Genomic DNA, 25,777 nt, shown 5'->3' with positions numbered 1-25,777 from the left:
AAGTAAAGGTTCTTTTTACCCTCCATTTTGAAATCGGAGGAATTTTCTGATTGTGAGTTTGACTTCAAGTTCTCATCCTCATTGAGAGCTACTTCACAATCACGTGCACCGTCCTGCACACAGTTTTCAGTTCGAAAGGTATCTCTCTGACAGCATGTCCTAAAAGACTCCACGTGCTTCCACCTACACTGGATCTGAGTGACTACAAAACTTCAAACAGTGGATTGTTCCCTTCGGATTGCAGAGAGGTTTGTCTGGGTTTCTCCAGAGTTTGGTCTTTTGGAATTGCCAGTGGTTGATCCAGAAAGAGTTCAGTATCCTGGAATTCCTAAGGAAAGTTGTGATGGGCAACGCTGCCGGCGGGTTGGAGCAGGTGGATGGTCCTGAGACCAAAGGCTCAACAGGAGGCTCAAACGCTGCTCCCACCACATCCAAAAAGAAATGTGCCCCTACTAAACTACCCATGCCTCCTGAGGAAGAGCTAGAAGAACGCTTCAGTGTGGTTTTGGTGAGTACTTTTTAAACATTATATACCAACACAGCAAAAGCGGCTAATCTTGATACTTCCTGTTCTGATTTAAAAAAACAGCCATGCTAGGAACTACAACAGTATTAGATTCTCTGTCTTTGCATTTTTGGAATCTAATTACTAGCTGTAGAGAAACACACTCTTCTTGTATCCTTGACGCATAGAGAGTGATCATCTAAGAAGAAAATCAAATACAATATGAACATTTCAATGCAAATGCAGTGTTCCCCCTGAAATGCAAGATGAAGTAACATTTGGAAAAAACACTTCTGACTTAATGCACTTTAGTTCCACATGGGCTTGTGGCAGTGGTGGGATGACAAATTAGGCAACTTCTTAAGAGAAGTCATAAGATAAAAAGAGGTCCTGTATTTTCGGTGACGACTGACCTTTGTTACGTCTTTCGCTTCACTGCAAGACAGGAACTTTCCTAAAGGAAGCTCAGTTATCTTCCATTAGGGTCCACTTCAGCAACACATTATAAGCCTGTTTTCCATTCACAATAAATATTATGACTTCTCATAAATGTGACTTAAATCTCACATAAGGATTTTGTTTCTTGTTTTTAACTTCTCAAAATAACATTATAATTTTACCAAAGTAAAAAAAAAAAGTACTTCCATATAACAAATGGCCATTTGATGTTTCTGAGCATACTCTTATTTGTCCATGCACAGTGGGGCACAACCAAACTGTAAAGTACTGTATGAAGGAGTTTGGGACAATCCTTGCAATTTTGTCCTTGACCCCATAAATTCAAGTAACTACTACCCTGATCAGATTGCTATTGTGTTCTAATGGATATATATGCATTACAAGGTCACACTTCAGAGTGATGTCTTCATTACAGGCTAAACTGTGCTTCATTTATAATACCAACTTTATTTAGTCTCCATTTTATTCACTCTCTTGCACCAGTAGACCACAGTTAGTCCAACACCCCCACCCCACCCCGCTCTCTCTGTTCCTCCAGTAACCACTCAATGTGTTTCTAAATGTGCTTTCGCTCTTTATGCACACAACCTTAAAAAATAACCATGCTCAGAGCGGAAACGTCTTAGTGCTTTAGAAGGAAACACCCAAGATCACAGCGTTTCTTCATTAAACTTTACACCGTTTTTTTACAAACCCCACCCTTTTAATTTGGTTGAAAGGTGCCATTCTAGATCTGATGTGAAAGTAAAAAACATAAAGCTTATAATGATGACTTTTTGTGTGTTTAAGGGTAAGATGTAGCAACTTAGCCTTGTTTTCAGGAAGTCACATTGTGTCAGACTGATGACTGACACAGCATATTATCTTAAGTAGATAAACTTGAGGGAAAAATAATATGTACATAATATAATAATTTACTCAAAAATGATAATTGTATCATCATTGACTTGCGCTAATGTCATTCCAAACCTGTATGACTTCTGTGAAACAACAGTGGACCCCACAGACTTTTATTGAGACAGTTTTCAAAATTTCCAAAAAAAACTGAAAACTAAAAATGAAATAAAGCGAAATAGTCGCCTAAATGGTGTCAGGGTTTTAATTTTTGTCTGAAATATGCCTTTAACCCTTTATCTGTCACCCCCATATTTGAACATAGAAAATCCAAATTATTATAGTTCATGAACAAATTAATGTAATATGATTTTAATGTACTATTTCCATGTTAATGCAGTGTCTGATTTGAAAATGGTTCTCACAGAATGAGATTTTAACCTTTCAATTGCTATGTATACTCACCTAAAGGATTATTATGAACACCTGTTCAATTTCTCATTAGTGCAATTATCTAATCAACCAATTACATGGCAGTTGCTTCAATGCATTTATTATTGGTGTGGTCCTGGTCAAGACAATCTCCTGAACTCCAAACTGAATGTCAGAATGGGAAAGAAAGGTTATTTAAGCAATTTTGAGCGTGGCATGGTTGTTGGTGCCAGACGGGCCGGTCTGAGTATTTCACAATCTGCTCAGTAACTGGGATTTCTAGGGTTTACAAAGAATGGTGTGAAAAGGGAAAAACATCCAGTATGCGGCAGTCCTGTGGGCGAAAATGCCTTGTTGATGCTAGAGGTCAGAGGAGAATGGGCCGACTGATTCAAGCTTATAGAAGAGCAACTTTGACTGAAATAACCACTCGTTGCAACCGAGGTATGCAGCAAAGCATTTGTGAAGCCACAACATGCACAACCTTGAGGCGGATGGGCTACAACAGCAGAAGATCCCGCCGGGTACCACTCATCTCCACTACAAATATGAAAAAGAGGCTACAGTTTGCACAAGCTCACCAAAATTGGACAGTTGATGAGTCTGGATTTCTGTTGAGACATTCAGATGGTAGAGTCAGAATTTGGCGGTGGTGGTGGTGGTGGCGTAATGTGATGTTTTCTTGGCACACTTTAGGCCCCTTAGTGCCAACTGGGCATAGTTTAAATGCCACGGCCTTCCTTGAGACCATGTCCATCCCTTTACGACCACCATGTACCCATCCTGGCTACTTCCAGCAGGATAATGCACCATGTCACAAAGCTCGACTCATTTCAAATTGGTTTCTTCAACATGACAATGAACTCACTGTACTAAAATGGCCCCCACAGTCACCAGATCTCAACCCAATCTTTGGTATGTGGTGGAACGAGAGCTTTGTGCCCTGGATGTGCATCCCACAAATCTCCATCAAATGCAAGATGCTATCCTATCAATATGGGCCAACATTTCTAAAGAATGCTTTCAGCACCTTGTTGAATCAAAGCCACATAGAATTAGGGCAATTCTGAAGGCGAAAGGGGGTCAAACACCGTATTAGTATATGGTGTTCCTAAAAATCCTTTAGGTGAGTGTACTCCATAAGGTTTTCTAAAGCTTGATAGGGAAAAAGGCAACGAAAAAAGACTTTTTGTGACAAAATTCAAATCTCCTGTCATGATGTAGATTGTTTTTTTTTAAATGAATCTATTTCTGTTTCTACATAATTTGTTACAAAAAACAATGGTATGTGTGTATATATATATATATATATATATATATATATATATATATGTATGTGTGTGTATATATATTAAGAAGTATTCGAGATTTCCAACTATATACAGTGCGTCATGATTAGATTAGGATTTAATCGTAATATAGTGAAGTAGAATAGGGGACAGGTGACAGTTAAGAGGTTAACAATCTGAAGAAAGCCAAAGAAGGAACAATAATTGCATCATAACACATTTTGTAATTTCCTTCTCTATGTCTGTTCCACCAACGTCTTGCATCTGATATAAGTGGTGATTATCAGTAATTACAAATTCATAATGTGAATGGCAAATCAGACGTTATTTGGAAACTAAGATCAGACGGCAAGTATAACATGTTAATGCCAATCTCTTTCATAAACCGTAATCAGACCTTTCCCCAAGGCCATCAACATCACAAAACCAATTACGTATTTTGACACTGATAGTTAAACAGTTTAAAGCCTGGTTTGGGTTACGTTTTTGATATCCAGCTATCATAGTTTGTAATCAGCTCTATTGAAATCTAGCACTTTGGGTTGGATATGAATTGTGTCAGCGATCAACCCAATAAGAATCGGCAGGGTGTTTCTCCTAGTGTATTAATAATTATAGTTGTAATCAGTCTATTGAAATCCAGCACTTTGGGTTGGATATGCATTGTGCACATCAACCAATAAGAATAGCAGTGTGTTTACTCCTAAGTGTATTAATACTGATACTGCAGTAATTTGAATCCATGAGTCTGCTAGCATGTTTGTACAGTTCTTCTAGAAAGGATTTCACCTGTGAACCTAATTTCTCTTCTCAGAGCTCCATGAATCTGCCTCCTGACAAGATGAAGCTCCTGAGTCAGTATGACAATGAGAAGAAATGGGAGCTGGTCTGCGATCAGGTGAGTCGATCAACTTTCAACATTATGTGTTTCAAATAATGGCAGCAAAGTAGAACTGAGAGCATCTTGATCGTTTCTCCCGTTTACTTCTCATTTAGAGAGTGAGACATTACTCATATTGAAATACGTCATGAATTAGTCATATTGAAATGCATAAGGCATTGCATTTTTTGAGCAGTTTATTCTGTGTATACTTCACCTTCAGTGTAGGTGAACTTTGAGAGGAAGTTATCTGCTAGACTACATTTAGACAAACCAGAAACCTAAAAGAGATCTTTACACTGTGACGCAAATACAAAACCAAACTCACACAAGTTATTTGAAGACTGTAACCAGGGCTCAAGCAACTGCAACCAGTTTATATAAGAGTCTGAAAGATTAAAAGTAGGGCTGGTAATTTAACACGTTAATTAGATTAATTATGGACAAAAATAACGTGTTAAAATTATTAACGCATTTAACGCACTTGCCCCGCCCCAGACCTATGTGGATCATCTGCCATTTCATACATTTGATTGATGACTAATATGAGGCAGAGCAACAATATCCCTAAAATTCAAGGTATTGGGCAAAATGCCCCGATTGAACTTTTGTCTCATATTTACATCACATAGTTAAGAAATATCACACGAGCTGTAGGCTAAGTGCAATACCACACAAGTGCAAATGTGATACTTATCTTATACAACAGTTCATTAAGAAGTTAATATTGTGTTATTTTAGACAGAATGTTGTCTGTTTTGCTGAATTTTGACAACCAAAATATCAAAACAAATCAGACCCGTTCATCCCCGAGCAACCCACAGTGGCATTTCATTTCTTTATCTACGTTATGAACGAATTTGGTGAACCATTTGGCACGTTGAACCATTGGCCATAGTCGCCTTGGCTTTGAAGTGGCGCTGCACAGACCGATCGGTGTATGACCTCAAAGTACCGCGAGAGTGATTAAAAAGCACAGAGTCGTCCGCTCTCTAAGCTCTTGCGGTACTTTGATGTCACATGACGATCGGTCTGATGGTGATGATCCACTTCAAGTCGAACCTAATGATTCAGTGAACCATTCATAAAGAACCATTTACTTCACTCCTAAATGAATCAGCCATTTGAACCGAGGCAACCTCCCGCTCTCTCTCTCGTGAAGCCAACAAGGAAGTGACTAAAACTGCAATTCATCGACTGGCCTCTTGAGGCTGGCTGCAAAAGGGAGTCAATCTCATAGCCTCCCGATGTTTAAATGCCCAACTTTACAGCAGAAAAAACCTGTTTACAGCCCCATTTTGGCCTTCATGGCAACTGCTAGCGGTGTGAATTTTTTTTTATAACTCATCCGTTTAAATTATATTAAGACTTAAAGTTCTGCCTAATTAAGGGCGTGGTCACTTGAGTGACAGGTGGATTGCAGCTGCTGCTGTCACCGCTGTCGAGCTAGGTGGGCGTGGCTTCAGCAAACAGCTCCCGCCTTTTTGTCCATTTTCAATTATCTGGGAGAGTCGTGCGGTGACGTGCTGCCAAGATGGCGACGACCCGCTCTGCACAGTTTAAGCTCTAAAAAACGCACTTCCGGAGTCTATGGGTGACGTCACTGACACTACGTCCATGTTTTTATACAGTCTATGATTTGAATGAATCAAACGAATGAATTAATGACTCGATGACTTAAACATTCAGACATTTACACCCCCTACTGGCGGTTTTAAAGAAATTAAAAAAATTATTTCATATTTTCATAGTAATAATAATAAAATAAAGAAAATAACTTTTTAAAAATATAGTTCACCCAACCAAAAATGGCAATTCTGTCATCATTTACTCACATGGTCCTTAAAAATAAGCTATATGTAATAGTTTATCAAACAAAATATTTCTTGCTGAACATACTTTTTGTAATCTCTGTTTGATGCTTTACACAACAATGACTTTAAATGATCTTTTCAGAGTAATTTCTCCAAATTTGATGTGTGATTAATAAGATTAATTAATCACCACATCATGTAATTAATAAGATTAAACATTTTAATCTCCTACCAGCCCTAATTAAAAGTAAAACAGCTTTTAATTCATCACTCCATTCATACATATATCAGGAGAAAATGTAAAAGCTTTTCAAGTGTCTCTAAGTGCTGATTATAAGTGCTCCAATGAATGATCTGACCTGTCTTTCTTGTTCTATGTTGTGACAATATAATTAAAATACAGGTTGGGGCATTTGTTGTGATCAGTTTCAGAAAATAGAGAGCCTATAGAAAGGAAAAAACAACAACAGCGGTAAATTCTTTTTGTAATTGGTGTTAATTTAAGTAGGCTTACAAACTTTTGCAACTGAGGTGTATTCTTTAGTTCGGATATATTTTTGCTGAACCATTTAATAACCGTAAAAAGAATGATGCAAGTGTGTGGTTGAAAGAGATGATGTAAAGGATGATAGCGAGCAGACGTGGAGGGGAAAATAAGAGCACAGGGATGAGGTCAGACTCTAAGGTGCTGAAACTGTCTACGCACTTCCTGTGGTAATATTTATGTCTCTATGACAACTGTGGGATGCAAGTTTTGTAGCTATGCATGCAGAAAGCAAAGGTTGTTATAACAACGAATGCACACAAATGAAATGTATTTCTTATGGGCATTATGTAGGCAATATACCACCTTTAGGGGAAATATGTATTAATATGACTTAAATAAAATCAATAAGTATCTGAGATTGATGAACAGGACAGTTTAAAAGTTTGGGGTCAGTAATATGTTTTATTTATTTAGTAAGAATGAATGCTTTTATGATGCATTAAATTGTTTAAAAGTGGCAGTACTGTACTGTAAATACATTTATAATGTTACCAAAGCTTTCTGTTTCACATAAATGCTCTTCTTTTGAACATTATTCATCTAAAAATGTATCTTGATTTCCAGAAAAATATGAACTGTTTTCACTATTGCTAACAAATAAATGTTTCTTGAGCATCAGATCAGTATGTTAATTAAAAGTCATTTCTGAAGGATCATGTGACTGAAGACTGGAATAATGATGCTGAAAAATTCACAGAAATAAATGACCTTCTAAAATGTGTTCAAATAAAACTGAACATTTGTTACATCATATTTCACAGTATTACTGTTCTTACTGTATTTTCATCAAAGCAATTATGGGCGTAAGAGACTTCTTTTAAAAACATTATAAAGTCTTGCCAAACCCCAAACATTTGAATTATATTATTCAAACTTTATATTATTTCATCACTATTTCATCAAAACGTGGTTTTAATATCTTAAATATCACAGCTGGAAAGCAGTCCATTTATTGTTTCTCTTTCTCTTGGTGTCTTTTAGGAGCGATTTCAGGTGAAAAACCCTCCCTCGGCTTACCTGACTAAAATCAAGAGCTTCTACCAGGACCAGGGTGGAGTTGCACGCAGGGTCAGTACATTACTCTCTTTCTGTTCTGTCTTTCCCTCACCCCCATACTCTCATTTCTCTTTTACCCCATCAGTGCTTACACCCACCTGCCTAAAAAGCCCAAATGACAACTCAGTTTAGAGTCTTGATGAGAAGTGAATGAGTGTCTGTCAGTGAGTCATCTTATCTCTGTGATTCCTTCTCCGCAGTTCAAGAAACGTGTGCAGGAGTCAACTCAAGTCCTGAGAGAGCTGGAGATCTCGCTGAGAACCAATCACATTGGGTTAGTGGCAGCCGTACTGCTGCTCCTGAATAAACCTGAAAGATCATTTTGCACCTGAATAATTGAAAACCTCCATAGATGCATATCATGATATTCCTTTTGTACTCTATAGGTGGGCTCAGGAGTTTCTGAACGAGGAAAACCAAGGCTTGGATGTCCTGGTGGACTACTTGTCTTATGCACAAAGTGATGCGCCGTATGTTTATTCTGTCTAAGATTTCCCATTTAAAGTCAATCCTACAGTAGATTTGGACAAGAAGTAACTACAATTCACTTGCCATATTAAAAAGAAATGTTCCAAAATATATATATATATATATATTTTGCAGTAATGCCATACAAGGACAACTTTTGGTTCCCTAAAGAACTTTTCAGTGAACAGCTCTTAAAAAAAACCTATTGCACTCTTGAAACTGATAGTTTCACTAAGATTATTTAACATTTATAGAACCTTTCCATTACACGAAAGGTTATTTATAGTGTAAAAAGGTTCTTTAGATTATTACATTGTTCTTTACTCTAAGGAAAAATTGTTCTTTTAAGAACTGCTCACTGAAAGGTTTTTAGGGGAACCCAAAATGCTGTTTCTGTGCCATTTGCGTTAAAAAGCCCCCTTTGAAGGCTTTTTGTAATCGTGTACTGTGAAGGAGATTTTACAAATCCAAAGAACCCTTTGTAGAATGGAAAGGTCCCACAGATGTTAAAGGTTCTTCATGGAACCATAGCTGCACAGAAAGAAAGTTTATTTTTCAGTGGGGCTAAAAATGAACTCCGATTCTGTGCCGACGTGTTTCTTAGGTTTGAGGTGGAGTCTGTGGAAAACGGCGGATCTGTATCAGACAACAGAAGGTTGTCAGAGAGATCAGTGGAGGATCTAGCCAAAAATGTGAACCATTCTTCCACACATGGCGTGGGCAGAGCGGCCCGTGCATTCACTGTCCGGTGAGTCATCACTACAGCACACCCCAAAATACAGGGATCGCTGTACAGGAATAAAATGAAGAAACCATGTCGTTTAGATGTCATTCTTTTTAAGATAAGTGTACTCATATATTCATCATCTTTTGTTCATTCCCTGCCTTTTCACATTAGAATAAGTAACTTGACCCATAGCAGAAAAACTATGCGAAACGCCCGATTGGCCACCCAAAGAGATGACGTTCACCTCTGCATTATGTGTCTGCGTGCTATCATGAATTATCAGGTATGTTGGTGTGAGGAACACATACAAACACTAGACTCGGCTACTCAAATGTCATTTTAGGAGCTCTTTGGGACTCACCATTTTTTGTTTTCAACAGTCTGGGTTCAATTTAGTCATGACTCACCCCAGATGTGTCAATGAAATTACACTCAGCCTCAACAACAAAAACCCCAGGTGAGTGTTTTTTTGTGGGGTGTAGGGGTTGTGTATTTGTTGTGAGAGTTTGTGATACATTTCAATACACTGTCCATAGGACTAAGGCTCTTGTGCTGGAGCTGTTGGCTGCAGTGTGTCTGGTTCGAGGAGGACATGACATTATCATCTCAGCCTTTGATAACTTTAAAGAAGTAAGATGACCAGCCTTCTACACATACACTTTCACATTCACATTTTTTAATCAAATGGGATGTCCTCATAAAATGGTTCAGTCAGGTTTTGCATATGGTCAAGATACATTTTCTTCTGCCCATATGTATTCTCTTAAAAACTTGAACTCTTCTTAATATTTTACCTCCTCTCAGTGTACTCAGAAACTTGTATTATTATTAATTTTATTATTATTATTATTATTATTATTATTATTATTATTATTATTATCAAAGCTGAAAACAGTTGTGCTGTTTAGTGTTTTTTTTTTTTTTTTTTTTTTTGTGGAAACCTTTCTAAAAAAATGTATTTTATTAATCTTTTTGAATATTATAAAACGTCTTTACTGAGACTTTTTTTCATCAATTTAATGCATCCTTTCTGAAAAGAAAGAAAACAAATTACGCTACCAATACTACACAAATACCTTTCAGAAACTATAGTACAAGTCTAGACATTTTATAGCGTTGAATAGCTCAACACTAACTTCAATATTTGGCCCATCTTCTCACAGGTGAGTGGAGAGAAGAACCGCTTTGAGAAGCTAATGGAGTACTTCATGTATGACGACAGCAATATAGACTTCATGGTGAGCTTTGATATGAATCACATCTATTGTCAGTTATAAGAAACGTGACTGTCTGCTTTCTTTTTTCTTTCTTCTTTTTGTATAATGAATGCTTTTAAATCTTCTTCTACACAGGTGGCTTGCATGCAGTTCATAAACATTGTGGTCCACTCAGTGGAGAACATGAACTTCCGTGTGCACCTTCAGTATGAGTTTACCCAGCTGGGTCTCGACCAGTACTTAGAGGTAAGACTAGTGTACAGAACAGACAAATAATTTATTAAAGCATAACGTGCACCTTAGACATAATTAACATAGGACTGGATCCTAGATTTGAGATGCTTTATACGCAGCGTGTATTTATCAAGTTGTGCATTATCCTTGTAATGTACCACACAACTGTTTGTGTCCGCAGTCCTTAAAGGAGATGGAAAGTGAGAAGTTGCAAGTACAGATCCAGGCGTACTTGGATAATGTGTTTGATGTTGGAGCTCTGCTGGAGGATGCAGAAAATAAAGGGGAAATAATGGAGCAATTTACAGAACTGCAGGAGACCAATGCACAGGTTAACTTTACTCTACGGACACAATGCAATTTGCACATAATCATCTGCTGCATAGCGCACATGCCTCATGTTGCAGGTGGGCTGTTCTGTTCCTCATATGTCTGTGTATATTCTTGTGTTGTAGCTGAATGCCAGATTGCAGGAATATGAGAATGGAGCAATGGAAAAAATGGCAGAACTAGAGCAACAACTAATGCAGGCCACCAAAGAGTCAGCACTGCTTAAGGTACCACACTGCATTTTCCTTTCTTTGCATACTATCTATACTATATACTAGTAGTTGTTAAGATTACATTTACATTTAGTCATTTAGCAGATGCTTTTATCCAAAGTGACTTGCAAATAAAGACAATAGAAGGAATCAAAACCAACAAAAGAACAAAGATATGTAAGTGATGTGACAAGTCTCAATTAGTCTAATGTAGTACACGCAGCACGTACAAAATAATAGAAAAAGATTAGAGAACGATAGAGTTAGTGTCATTTTTTTAATTTTAAAAGAAAACAAGTTAGAATAGGAACAGAATAAAGAGTGCAAATGTTAAAGGGTCAAGTTTATTTACATATATACATACATTCTTAGAATAATGAGAAGAATATGAAGATTGGGAATCAGTCATTGTCTCAAACCTTTACCTGTGTGTGTAACAGGAGAGTTTGCGAGAGTCCTGTGCCCAAGTAAGCACCTTGCAGCAGCGAGAACGAGAAAGAGAGATTCAGAGAGAGAGAGAACGAGAGCAGGAGCGTCAGTCACAGCCCTCCCAGGTAGAGAGAGAGAGATTCAGAAAGGCGAGTGAAAAGGAGTCCGTACTGGAGGAGAAGCTGAGGGGACTGGAGGAGAAGGGCCTAGTCCGACTGGAGCGCACAGCCTCTGGGAGCTTGGACATCGAAGTGATTCCAGTCACCATAGAGAAAATTGTTACTCAAACAGGTAGGAGCACTTCTGCAAAAGTTCTCCTTCTGCTTCGCATCCAAAGTTAAAAAGATCATGAACTTTTTTTTTTTTTTTTTACTGTTCTCTGAGGTTCACTTCTGATTTTATCAAGATATAACATTATATTTTGCATCAAAAAAGCGTCAGAATTTAGAAGTAATAAGCAATTTCTGTCTTGTTTTGACCTCCTCATCAGAACGTTCCGTTTGAATAGACGAGACCGATTGTAGACTCAGAAGTAAACCACTGCTGTGATTGGCTAACAGTGGTGTATGTTTGACAGCCTACATCCTTCACAGAGGACACCGCTGTGATTTAGATTAAAAATCCATAAATACTAATTACATATCAAACGATCTGTAATGACACACAAAGCAGAAGTGACTACTAATGAAAACAGTTACTCACATTTGTGATGTGCGACATCGGATTCAATATATTCGGAATAACATCCACTATTAGTTTAAATCTTTCTTAAAATCCTGCATCGAATTGTGCCTTGTTTGTAAAAGAATCCATGGTAGAATGAAGCAAACAAAGGACCACATTCTGGTTTGGTCTGGCACCTCATTCAAAAATTAATTTCATCAAATAAAGTTTGGTTTCTGCATAGACCTGCGTCTGCCTCTCTCATTATTTAGGCAGCGATGTAGAAGCAGGTGTTGAGCATCTTCTGCAGAGGCGGTGTTTATCCACACTGTTTTTGTAGTACACTGACCTTGATTAAAAGATCAAGGGATTTTTGATTGATGCTTCTAGTTTACTCAAAATGTTTACATTTAGCTGGCTATGTTGATAATATAATGTGTTTAATGTTCATAGTGACTGTGTCAGATCCAGCTTCTCAAACACCGTCCCCTCCAGCCGCAGCACCGCCTCCACCTCCACCTCCACCTCCTCCTCCTCCACCTGGAGCTGCGGCGCCCCCTCCTCCTCCTCCTCCACCTCCTCCTCCTGGATGTGAAGGTATTCCACCTCCCCCTCCTCCTCCTCCTCCTGGTGGAGGTCCTCCACCACCCCCACCTCCACCTGGCTGTGGACCACCACCCCCTCCAGGAGCTCCTCCTGCCCCTGGGGCTGAAACAGGAGAAGGTACAACTAAAGAAATTTAAATACTTATACAGACAAAAAATTTTAATATTTATACAGACATGCAACCTGAGCAGTGTTCACTCTTAAAAATAAAGATGATTCACGATGCCATTGAAGAACATTTTGGTCTAAATGGTTCCATAAAGAACATCTGAAGAACCTTTCTGTTTCACAAAAGGTTCTTTGTGGTGAAAGAAGGTTCTTCCGATTATAAAAAGGTAATAAGGAGATGGTTCTTTAAATAACTTTTGACTGAATAGCTCTTTGTGGAACCAAAAATAGTTCTTCTATGGCATCGCAGTGAAGAACCTTTTGAAGCACCTCATTTTTTTAGAGTGTGACTGCATCTTCCATTGTTTCTCACAGGACCAAAGGAACGTAAACCAGTTCAACCAAAGTTTAGGATGCCTCTGTTGAACTGGCAGGCCTTGAAGCCCAATCAAGTGACGGGAACGGTGTTTAGCGAGCTGAATGATGAGCAACTGTTAGGGGTAACAGCAAAGAAATCCTTAAAATGCGCTCAAAATGAACCTGTATGACTCCTGGAGTTACACAAAATAAAATATTTCGAAGAATGAATATAATAAAAGCCAGTGAGGCCCAAAATTGTTTTGAAATCACTTTAAATAATTACATTTGTGTTCACAAAAGAAAGAATGTCATACAGGTTTAGAATAAATGAATTTACATTTTAGGGTGAACTATCTCTTTAAATACTTGATCAATTCGTCAGTTAATCTATTACACTCTCTCTGTCTCAGGAGCTGAATATGGATGTATTTGCAGAAGTGTTTAGAACCAAGGCTCAAGGTCCTCCTACAGATCTCTCCAAGCTCAAGGTTAAGGTGGTTGAGAAGGCACCTAGTAAGGTGTCCCTGTTGGAGGCAAACAAAGCCAAAAACCTTGCTATCACCCTCCGCAAGGGAGGCATGAGCCCCAATGACATCTGCACAGCCATTGAGAGGTATGTTTCAATAACAGCAAACTGCACCAAAAAAAAAAAAACTTTAAACCAACCTGAACCAGCATTGAAACTCTTCTCTCAGATATGATCAGCAGTCTCTGAGTCTGGACTTTCTGGAGCTTCTGGAACGTTTTATCCCATCGGAGTATGAGATGAAGCTACTGCAGAACTACGAGAAGGAAGGGCGGTCACTAGAGGACCTGAGCGAGGAGGACCGATTCATAAGCCGCTTTGGTAAAATCCCACGCCTTGCTCAGCGAATCAACACCCTCACTTTCATGGGCAACTTCCCAGAGAGCATGAAACGTCTGCAGCCGGTCAGTTCACATCACTCTTTGGCTGTTGTACCTAGTATAATTCAAATGTTTTATTCAAAAGTCATTTCAAAAGTCCCCTACCTGTTTCTTTAGCAACTAGATGCAATCATTGCAGCTTCCGTGTCCCTCAAGTCTTCATCAAAGCTGAAGAAGATGTTAGAGGTGAGTAGACCTCATTTGTGCTTCGAGGTACAGTATGCATTGTGTGCTCCTTCAGTGCTGCTCACTTATCATCCTCCTGCTTCAGATCATCTTGGCTTTTGGGAACTACATGAACAGCAGTAAAAGAGGAGCAGCGTATGGGTTCCGTCTGCAGAGTCTTGATCTGGTGAGTGGGTTTTAGACTGGAACTTTAAAACTCATATTTTTGTTGAAAAGTGACGTGACATTCAGCCAAGTATGGTGACCCATACTCAGAATTTGTGCTCTGCATTTAACCCATCCGAAGTGCACACACACAGAGCAGTGAACACACACCCGGAGCAGTGGGCAGCCATTTATGTAGTATTATGTATTGTAAATAACAGCAGGAAGTTTCAGACCCAGGTGTGTTTGGGAAAGCTCTATTTGTATTAGTTATGAGAGACCTCTGATGTAGAGGCCTTTGATGCAGAAACAAAGAGGCTAATGGAGTCTGAAGAAAATAGGGATTGAAACTTTGTATGGAAATGAAAACTTTGCATGCTAATCTTCTGTAACTGAAATATCCTATAAATAGTTTTTACCTTTACCTCTGTTTTTCAAGTTTTTCAAAGGTTTCAGATTACCCCACCCTATTTTTAATTCATGTGGTTTTTGACAAACTCAAAAACATAATTAACATAGAAAAAATATATACGTTTTTAATTCAGTTTTATTTTCAGTTATGTTCGTACATCAAGCTAAACTAAATGAAAATGCAAAATTGAAAATGTAAAAAAAAAAAAAATGCTGAAATAAGTTTGTTTATTATTATATTTTGAAAGTTTGATACTATAATAATCCTCATTAAAATATTTATCAGCAGTGACAATTTGCAGTATTGTCATTTAAATGAATAGGTCTCAAATAGTTTAAAATTCTTCACACTTTTGTTTACTACTTACAAAGACTGATTAGAAACTAGTCATCCTTAAAATTTTATATTATACATTTTTAAGCAAATCCATAAATTCATATTCATATTACAATTGCTGTTTAAATATATTGATCCAATTCATTTCTTCATGAGGATATTTACCCAAAATAAAAACAACTTCTGCATCTACTTCACCGCAATTTCTACCCTCTACCTTTGCAGTAACTTCATCTCATCTCTGCATCTGTCCTTGGTGGTCACAGTAAAATATCCCAGTGTCCTCACTCAATCTCACTCTCTTGTGTCTTTCAGCTGTTGGACACTAAGTCCACAGACCGCACACAGACTTTGATGCACTTCATTGCGAATATGGTGCAGGAGAAATACCCTGAGCTTGCCTCCTTCCACACTGAACTCCGTTTTGTAGACAAGGCTGCTCTGGGTAAGACGCACCATAGTTACTGTACAAACATATATAAGGATACATAGTCTTTTCTCTTTCTCACTCCTTTGTTCTCTCAGTGTCTTTGGACAGTGTGCTCCAGGATGTGAGATCTCTGGAGAGAGGGATGGAAGGGACCAAGAAGGAGTTCCTGGTGCAGGACGACATCCCGGCGCTGAAAGAGTTTGTAAAGGCTAACAGTGATATGTTAGACTTGCTTGTTAAAGACGGCAAGACAGCACAGGTGAGAGCACAGTGTATGCTCAATGCACACAATCTATCTGACAATGCTTAATTAGTCTCGCTGACTTTTTCTCTTTTGCCAACAAGGAGGCATACACGTCTGTAGTGGAGTACTACGGAGAGAATCCGAAGACGACACAGCCTTCCATGTTCTTCCCACTCTTCGTCAGGTTCATCAAAGCTTATAAGGTGAGAGATATAGCAACATTTGCCCACGTTCATGTCAACACCTACACATAATAACAAAGATGTTATCATTTGATTGTTCACATGCTTATGGGAATTACTTGAAGAACTGTAAGCACAGTAAAGGAATAGAAGCATGTTAAAAGGAGCTGTGCTCTCTAACATTGAGCAAATATACTGCAAGCCTTTCACCAACTGATTATGAATAACTGTGATGTATTATTGTGTCACACAACAGCAAGCAGAACAAGACAATGAACTGAAGAAGAAACAAGAGATTGCGGCAGAAGAACAGGCGACTCCTTCCCCAAAGAAGAAAGATAGCACTCCTCAAAAGGTTAGAAACGTGTCATTCTAAACGGCGTTTGTTTTATATTGTCTAATATAGCAACTATTTGGATATTTCATTTAAATAAATCATTGCACTGGAACTGCACACCTGAAGTTATTCCCCTACTATGATCAGGGTCCCATGATGCCCAAAATGCCTCAGATGGACCTGATTGCAGAGCTGAAGAAAAGACAGGTGAAGCCCCAAGTCACAGACGGGGCCATCGAGGGCATTATTACAGGTAAAAATGGGCCAAAATACTAATCGTGTCGAAATACATCTTAAGCACTTTCCCTATTGTGTAAACTGGCATGAGCAATTTGCCACCTACTATTCTATAATCTGTTTTTTTTTTTTTAAAGAATTTGAATTGTATTTTTCATTTTTCTGCGTCAGATTTGAGAAATTCACCCTACAGAAGAGCTGATGGTCGGAGAGCAAATCCACGACAAGAAAACTGAGGGTTACCTTCGGAGCTTTCTCTCCTTCCCACCACACACTTCTGTACTTATCACCTGGTCTTATTCTTTATATAATAAAACATTTTTCATCTGTACAGAGATACATAAAATGACTGCCAAACATACACAGCAACAGATGGTGCACACAAACAAAGAGTCACACTAACAGACACCCATCATCACACACACTTGCATATACTGTTTGCTTGGATACACGTAACCTTTTGAGAATGTTTCAAATAATTGTACATAAGGCAAAAAAATATTTTTTTTGTACCGTTGCAAATGCTCCTGAATATGTAAACAATGCCTTAAGCTTCAGTTTTCACGTTTTGCTGTGTTAATATCGTTAATGAAATTGTAAAAAGTGCTCACAGATGAAGGCACTTTTAATACAGCCTGGTGATAAGAATTCTTCGAGATTTGATTAAAACATTGAAAACATTGTACAGTAAGACATTTCATTTATTATGAGAAACCCCAAAAATTAAAGACTCTGTAGAAATATTGTCATAGAAGAGAGCTGTACTTTATTAGACACACAACCACAGCAAGTATGTACAAAAGGTTTCAGCTCTCAACGATTTCTCACAGGAAAAAATAAATAAATAAATAAGTCACATTTCTCACAAAGTTATCATGGCATCCACACTGACAAATGAATTTCTTTTTCTTCTGTATCTATAGGTGTTTATATATCCTATTTGTGTATATATAGTGATTCTCTGTTGGTATATTTCTCTACTCTAGAGATGGGAGGGTCACAGCGTGGGCTTGGGGCTCGCACCATTACTAGTGCGCTGATGGTCAGAGCTGAGTTTATTCTGCTCAGTTAAACACACTCAGAGCTTGCCACTCAAGTCTGGTTACCACATCACCACAGGTTACAGTAAGACTGGACATGCCTGAGCCACAAAGAAATCAGACTATTTGGACTCTACAGCTGTGAACCTCATATCAGGGCACTTGACCTCACTATTCTCTCCCTTGACTTTTTTTTAGAAAAACATGTAGATAACTTTGTTTTTTTAAATCATCTGCACCGTGCGATTGCTTTTAGAATGTACATGCATTGCTGTAATTAATGTTTTAAATATACTTTTTTTTTTACTTTTAATATATACCTAAGAACTCCATCTTTTAGTAAATAAAACTTTTTTTTTCTGGACATAATTTTGTAGGACTCTCTAATAATTATGGTTTTATTTACACGCTATAGTTTTTTCATATCCCCCCCCCCCCCCCTTATTCTTTTCTAGTATTTTATTATTATCTTTTTAAAGTCAGAATTTTATAACATCCAAACATCCATGTAGTAAAAAATCTCACTTAAGGGACTAAAGAGCTCTGGTAACATATTCCACATAAAGACGTTCCATCATAGAATGTGCTTTCTCCCAATTACTCTGTGTTATTTTTGGTCTGGTAAACCAGACATAACTAGCAGAAGCAACCAGCTCCTCCTATTTCCTGCAGTCTTTCCGGGGCAAACTCTGAACTGTAACTCAAAAGAAGCATAATGTGGCAGAAACACTTGTGCAACTGTTTCCTTGACCAAGGCTTTTGTACAATGACAGTTTAAACATCTGCTATCCATTAGTGAAATGAAATTGCAGACTTCCTCCCTGCCACTAGAGGACAGAAGAGGGCTGTGACAGTTCATTTACATTTTCCATTATATCCACATTGTTCATTTCCCTCAAATCAAACAAATTAAGAGTTAGCAAATGACATTCTCAGGTCACAATACAGATTAGAGCTTCATAAGTATCAGCAATGAACCCGATTTCGTTCGGATCACATTAATTAAATTCTTTCGAATGGCTGGCTGGCTGGCTGGATAAAGGCTTTATCAGATTTACCCAACACTTATACCGACTCAGAAAATTAACAAAATATTAACCCGTGGTTAGATGCAGCTATACTTTATACATGAACTGGGCTGTACGGAGTAATATTTTCAACTCAATATACAAAAAACTTCTCTTATGAATAAATCATTTTCTAGGGTGCTATATATTTCCTCAGGATTACAAAAACAAAAATATGTACAAATAAATCGCAGCTCATATAAAATCAACAAACAAAATATATACAAACGCAAATCTCACATCACACATATTTATGTAATTTTTTAACCAACCATGTTGAGAGAAAAATGAGTGACTTAACTTTAAAGATGTATTTATATATCATGTCTGAGCTGTTATCTTGCCATGTTTTGAGAGAGAAAGATTCTTCTTCAAAAAGGGAGATTTCACCACCTTCCTGCATTTATCTGTCAGTCTCTGAGGGGGGTCAAGAAAGTCTTTTCTTAGCTCACAAATTTCTACCCGTGGCTTTACTAAGAGGATGAAGTGTACTTCCTGACAGGAAGTGCTGTAGTTTCTTACCATCTCCATTCAAGCACGAAACCCGCTTCTCGTTTCTGTGAAACTGTAGGCGCAAGGGTAACGTTTTGAATGTTTGAGAGTGCTCACCGCAGCACCATTTGCTAAATTTGTCTCATTTGCTAGTTTGTAATAATAGTTCAGTCTGGGTCCTTAAATAGACCGAGCTGTGAATTTGATGCTTGCTCTGAACTTTCCAGACAAATCTAGAGTGTGAAGTATCTGAAGTATGAATCAAGTTTGAATCATTTTAACAAGTCATTTTTAGGAATCTGCAAGCCACTGCTCAACTTTTTGTGTAACTAGCAGATCCAGACATGAATTACGAATAAAGCTTTGTTTTCTCTTTTCACAGATGTTAAATTCAAACATGGCTTAAATTAAGGTGTTTCCATGCCTGTAACAGCCTACGCTTGACATTTTCCCCTCTCGCAGCACCACGTGAACTATTATACATTTTGGACATGAATTACAGGCCGATTTGGCAGCGAGACACGGAGTAACACCACTAATCTCTCCTCTGGCCATTTACTCTTGAAGTCGACCTAGTGCTCAAGCCATTAGTTTAACCCCCCGCGCCACAAGCAATCAATTTCACACATTGGTTTCATCAGAAGGCTGGAAAAATCTCCCCTTTTTCTCTATTCATCTCATTCTAATCCACTCTCACTCACCTTTACACATTTAAATTCTCTGGGCTCATGAGGAAACCTGCAGGTTTTCGCATTGACAAATTCACAACGCAGGAATACTCTTGTGAGTGTGTGAACGTCATGAGGACTGGATTGAGAAAAGAAGATGGGTGGACAGAACCACAGCCTCAATGACCAAAAAAAAAAGCATTGCAGTCTATGACTGTGGAGTGCAATTAAACCAAATAATGGATTTGAGATTCTTATTTGTATCACAATTCTAGGTAATCATAAACTGGCATACATGACCTTCTAGAAATGATAGTGAATCTAAGTGTCTGTGGTTTGATAGAAGAGTAAGCGGAGGGTTTGACTGGCTCGTTAAGAGAAAGGATGAGTTGGAAAGCTCTGCCGCACAGATGTCTTCCACTCGATGGATCACGTCCACTGGCATACGTGGAATTACACTTAGTCTTCTTGCTTGTGCAACCCCTACATGGTGAACCTAACCATCTGTTTGTTCATTTTAAATTGGAAGTCGGTTTCACAATCTGGGAGGCCCAAAGGTTAAGACAAGCTTGTGCCGAATGTTTGATGATTGTCAGAACATTGTAATTTCTCTAGCTTCTTGTGCTTCTTTAATGACAAGAACAGGGGAGTATCCTATATCCTTATGTGGGAAAACTGTGACTGTTAAGAACTTAATATAACAATAGCCCAACAACAACACCCCATACCAAGTGATTCAGAAAGCAGGCAGCCGTCCACTTTCCCACAGTTCCTCTGTTGCCATGACAACTAAGTTACAGCAAACATGTAAAACGGCTGTATGAAGACCTATTTGAGTGCAAATGAGAACAAAAATAAACTCTTAGGCAGTGTATGTGTATGAACAGTTCTTTGGAAAATGAGAATTCCGCATGAATTGCTTTCTTCTGTAGGACACAAAATAAGACATCCTGAAGAATGTTTTTTTTTACCCCACACAATTAAAGTCAGTGGAGTCTGAAGCAATGTAAGACCCCAGTGACTTCCATTGTATAGACAATAAACCAAGACATTTGCAACAATACAAGAATGAGTAGATCATGACAGAACCTTCATTTTTAGATGAACCATCCCTTTAAGGGAGTGTATAATCATCTAAATGTTAATTATAGCACCAATTTCAGTAATTTTTCTTTAGATAGTCAAAATCTACATTAGAACGAGCGATGCTGCCTTAACATTAAGGTTTTGCTGTTTTTTTTTTTTTTTACATTCCTTTCATTGATATAGATATGAGCAATAAAACGTCTCAACAAACACCGACTACTACAGTACTCACTTTCGATTATTGCAACTCTACTTGGTTTTACATAGTCTCACAGTCTTGATTTTACACTTGATGGACATCTACCGAACTCAGCTAGACCTCCAACATGTGAGATTTGGCAAATGATTGAGGGTTTGGGTAAAGAGTCCTTCCCCAGGCCTCCCGTGGGTGGTGTGATGCTGGCTGTGCAGTGGAGCTGGAAACAGGCTGGTGGTGAGTGTCCAAGCCCATCTGTTGGTTCTCTAGTTTGGGGAACTGGCAGAAACACAGAGTAGGTAGGGTTTACAGATTGGATCCGTTTACAAACTGAAGAAACGGTGAACCTGTGATGCAAAGCGGTAAGTCATCCGACCTCCATGCCTTACGTCACTGTTCTCCGCAAGGCGTCTTGGTAGGGATAGTAATGGAAACAAAACACTTTAGAAACCAATCCTCCAAAAAAAAAAAAAAAAAGCTTTCTTTTATGTCAGTTACATTTCAGTTCATCTACTTGTGCTGTCCACATCATATATATGGATCATTTCCAGCCACATCCTCCTTAATCACTATCGTCTGGAGTCAGCGTCTTGGGTTCGGTCTTGTTCCGCTCCAAGCTGCCGGTGGTGGAGGGTTTTAGGGCCAGCGATGACAGACTCAGTGAGGTGAGAGCAGAGGGAGATGAGGGCGAGGATGAGGAAGTAGGTGAAGTCGGAGAGGTAGGGGAGCGGCCATTGGAGATGGAAAGAGGAAGGCTTGAGTAATTGAAGTTCTGCTCTCTGTGAAACCGGTGTTGTCTTAAGGTGGATGGCAGGAGGAGTGTCTCAGCCGAGAGGCTGGATCTGGAAAGGCTAGCCAGGAGCGCTTTGGCCTGGTTGGAGGAGGCCGTCAAAGAGGACAGTGCCCCCTCCTGGGGGTACTTTCTCAATCTGGAGGGCAGGTTGCCGGAGAAGCTTGCGGCTCTGGTGCTTGCGAGGAGCGACTCAGTTGCTCTGGCTCTGCTGATGTTCAGACTCAGAGCCTGAGGGGTTGGGTGTTGAGGGCAAAAGTAGAGAAGATAAAGGACAGAAGAGTGGGTAGAGAAGAGTAGAGTAAAACTAAGAACATTTTTGGAGGCATTTACGGTTTGCTTTGGCTGCACTACATCATCAATCTCTCTCACAAGACACTTTCTCTAAGGAATGAATGAGGCTCTGGTGAATATTGACAGCTGCATGATATTTTTCTTCCTTAAAAGTGTATAGGATTGACTCGGAGGAACTGGGTAAAGGATTGTGGGCTTCAATCAGGAGATGCTGATGAAGAAGTGGTGGTGAACACGGCAGAAGAGGAGGTGGACAAGCTTCGGTCAGGTCAGGTTGGTTTGGGTCGCTCGCTTCTGCTCACTGGGTCAAGGAGTTGGACGTGAATGGTTGCCATGAGGGACGACGAAGGATGGCAGGTAGCGGTGACAAAGAGGAAAATGCAAGAGGAAGGGGATGGTGGGAGGAAGGATGAAGACAAACACAGGACAAAGTTATTCAGGTTATGATCATTCATGCATGATGCTAGCCTGGTACACATCTCTACTTTCGGATTTTACCACATGAGGGCAAACCCACATACATTTATAACACCCACAATGCATTATGCTAGAATAAACTGACCATTTGACAAGATCTTTGGTTGGTTTATTGAACATGAGCATATATGCATCTCTATTACCATCAGTCACTCTCAAACACTCTTTCGGTTCCTGTGTGACAGGACGCTGAAAGAGTACCACTGAGATCTGCTCAAACTCTAATCAGTTGTGAGGGAGATGGATGGACAGCACGGATACAAGGAGTGAAGAGGAGAGAGTGATGAGGGTGAAGAGAGAGCCTGTGTCTTTCCACATGAAGTGCCAATTATTCCACCCTGATAGAGCAGAAAAAGACCCTCCATCTCTTTCTCGCTCTTATCTCTCTTCCCTTTAACCTTCTCCCTCTCTTTCATTTCTCTTACTCTTTTCCAAACCTGCTGGCCCATGTCCTTTTCACAGAGCCTTCTCAAAAAGTCCCTGGAGAAAACAGCTATGATGGAGATTAAAATAGCTGCTGCTTTTGCACAGTCATACGGACTACATTTTCCTTTTGGCACCATTTACCACTTACTTTCTCTGCCCTTTTAAAATGTATGTGCCACAAGCTAATGTAATTGAGAATAGACATAATGCTGTTCAAGGAAGTCATATGTAAAAAAAAAATGGGTGCTAGGGGATACACAAACAATTTCAGAGAGAGATAAAAAAAAGATACATTAACGAAATATGTGTAACATAAGGAAGGTGTTTTCTTTTTGTTTAGTTTTTTTGCATTTACTTAATTGAGAAAACCAATTTTGTCTGCTAGACTTGTGATTCCTTCATTCTACTGACAGCATAAAAGAACCCTGAGTTTTTGGGAAAAGAGGTCACACTTTAATTTATGGTCCAATTCCAACCCATTAAATAAGACTTTTTTCCTCAGTAAACTCCTAATTTGCTGCTTATTAATAGTTAAGGTAGTTGTTAAATTGAATAGAATATGGTCAACTGGTTAATAGTGAGAACTGGTCCCTAAGTGTTACCAAAATGTATTTTTTTACAACACCATTCAAAAGTTAGGGGTCAGTTAGTTTTTTGAAGAAATTAATACTTTCATTTAGCAAGAAAGATCCATGTGACAGTAAACCCTGACGTTAAAGAAGTTTAATATTCCAAAAGGTTTCTGTCTCAAATAAATGTTGTTTTTTGAACTTTCATTTCAAAGAACCCTGAATCACACATTACAGTTTCTATAAAAATATTAAATAGCAACATTGATAATTATAAGCAACAATTCATGAGTACCAAAAATATTAGAAATATCAGAGTGACATCTGAAAGATCATTTGACACTGAAGTAATGGCTGCTGAAATTGCATTTAAAAAAATATATTAACAGAAAACTGTTAATGCAGACTTTGTGGTGATCATAAGAGACTAATTACCAACCCAAACTTTTTAAAGGTGTTGTAAATATCAATTACAAAGACAGGGAGAAGAAGTGAATCAGACCAAAAGAGAGCAGTGATGTGTTAATTTCCTTTAAGCAGTCAGGATGAGCAATCATTTCAAAGATGAAGTATTTTGAGAAAAGGCTAGCGTACAAATGAGGCCGTGAGGTACAGTGAAAGACACAGCAATCAGAAAAAAAGCCTAAATGAAATGATGAAAGGCACAGCAAGCAGAAAAAAAGCCTAAATGATGAGTCCGGGTGAAAAGATGAGTGTGCATAAATGTTTGTATCCATTTGCCGCTAAGAGGGTTAAGACAAGAAGGAGATACTGTATACGCAGTCCACTTCAAAGGGAATAATTAGCAGTTACACTGACAAGACTAAATCCTGATCATATCCAGTTTTGCAGGAGTGCCTATAACAGCAAATATGCTCTCCTGTAATTATAGTTGCAACGAACCCTCTGATCTTGCTCTCTCTCTTGCCAATATCTGCTTCTCTCTTCCTTCCCCATAAAAGATTAGATTCTTTTCTAATATTCATGGCCTGTTGAACAGGGGCCAGATTTATTAAACACAGAGTGAGGAGATTTAAAGAGCACCAGCAGATCTATCATCTCCTTACCTACAGCACACAGGCCCATAGCTGTCCGTGTGTGCGCGTCTTTTTCTTTCTCTAATCCATTTTCTCCACCTGTCTCTTTCACTTCACTTATGTTGTGGAGCTCACATTTCCCTAGTCTCTGGCTTTATGCTTTCTCTCCCCCTCTACTGAGATTCACCTGTCTCTGGTTTCTTTGTTCTGTTCGAGGGTTTTAAGTGCACTTTAGAGTCCCAAATGTTCTGCGATTGACGCTCCAATTCAGTTTTTCAAAGCGTCACTGCTAGAGAGTTCTCTCCCAGCCTCACTTCACTTGTGACTGACACACACAGACAAACACGCGCATATACACGTCTCTCCTAAGGCTCTCGGCAACAGTCTGAGCTGAGGAATCGGAGCTGTGAAATGCCTCAGACAGACATCATGAATTGGTCTCAAGCAGAAAATGATCTTCTTAGCTTTCAGTAACCATTTTAAAAGCTAATACAAACATGCACAACAGTAAAGCGAAGGAGAAGTCTAAAACCTTGTTGCATGCAAAACCAAGATTGAAAAAAGAGAATATCAAGTACAGACTATAAGACTACAGATAGACTAAGAATAAACTCAACACTTACGCTAGATCAACTCTTGACCAAAACTCTAACTAATAGCCTACTAAATACAAGACTAAACCAAGTTTATTTTTTTAGGCTAAACTAACAATAAACCAGAACTAAGATTAAAGATAGACTAAAATTAGACTGAGATTAGACTAGACCTAGATATATTTGAATAGATTTGAAATAGACGTTTACATACCTTTCGCAGATTATGCAAATATGTAAATAATAGTTATGTAAATATATTTTAATAAGAGGGATCATGAAAATTCCATGCTATTTTTTTATTTCATACTGTCCTGAAAAAATAAATAAATAAATAAAAAACTTACATGTTTCCGAGAAGACAATATAAATACAATTTACCCTGATCATCCAATTCAAAAAGTTTACACCCACCGACTCTTAATGCACTGTGTTGCCTTCTTAAGCATCAGTAAATG

At 38.6% G+C, this 25,777-nt stretch overlaps 2 protein-coding genes across 3 annotated transcripts in view; one reads left to right on the top strand and one right to left on the bottom strand.

The window, feature by feature from the left end:
• The first annotated feature begins 343 nt into the window (after positions 1-343).
• On the top strand, positions 344-17,457 carry LOC113097172 (formin-like protein 1). Its single transcript, XM_026262380.1, has 26 exons — positions 344-508; positions 4,334-4,417; positions 7,742-7,828; positions 8,017-8,090; positions 8,203-8,286; positions 8,889-9,032; positions 9,183-9,294; positions 9,392-9,468; positions 9,548-9,641; positions 10,175-10,249; positions 10,364-10,474; positions 10,644-10,793; positions 10,918-11,019; positions 11,445-11,724; positions 12,550-12,819; positions 13,186-13,310; positions 13,581-13,783; positions 13,866-14,100; positions 14,194-14,262; positions 14,348-14,428; positions 15,470-15,599; positions 15,680-15,843; positions 15,930-16,031; positions 16,267-16,365; positions 16,495-16,600; positions 16,756-17,457. Exons 1-26 carry the CDS (start codon positions 344-346, stop codon positions 16,818-16,820), a joined length of 3,288 nt encoding a protein of 1,095 aa, XP_026118165.1. The 3' UTR covers positions 16,821-17,457.
• Positions 15,946-25,777, bottom strand: part of LOC113097171 (SRC kinase signaling inhibitor 1-like) — an 86,913-nt gene continuing 77,081 nt past the window's right edge. For both annotated transcript variants that reach the window (XM_026262378.1, XM_026262379.1), the window contains one exon: positions 15,946-16,072. In XM_026262378.1, coding sequence (XP_026118163.1) covers positions 16,061-16,072 — 12 coding nt within the window. In that variant the 3' untranslated portion in view covers positions 15,946-16,060. The remainder of the gene's footprint in view (positions 16,073-25,777) is intronic.

This window comes from Carassius auratus, unplaced genomic scaffold, assembly GCF_003368295.1.
Source record: "Carassius auratus strain Wakin unplaced genomic scaffold, ASM336829v1 scaf_tig00216128, whole genome shotgun sequence".
Taxonomy (NCBI): Eukaryota; Metazoa; Chordata; class Actinopteri; order Cypriniformes; family Cyprinidae; genus Carassius; species Carassius auratus.
The sequence above is the reverse complement of the archived record's forward strand: the minus strand, read 5'-3'. Positions and strand labels throughout refer to the sequence as shown.

What these genes read in the sequence shown, in the direction of transcription:
- LOC113097172 (XM_026262380.1), top strand. Translation starts at nt 344, where the DNA reads ATGGGCAACGCTGCCGGCGGGTTGGAGCAGGTGGATGGTCCTGAGACC. An exon ending in CCTTTGATAACTTTAAAGAA is followed by an intron (nt 9,642 to 10,174) that starts GTAAGATGACCA and finishes ATCTTCTCACAG; the next exon opens with GTGAGTGGAGAGAAGAACCG. An exon ending in GTCTCGACCAGTACTTAGAG is followed by an intron (nt 10,475 to 10,643) that starts GTAAGACTAGTG and finishes TTGTGTCCGCAG; the next exon opens with TCCTTAAAGGAGATGGAAAG.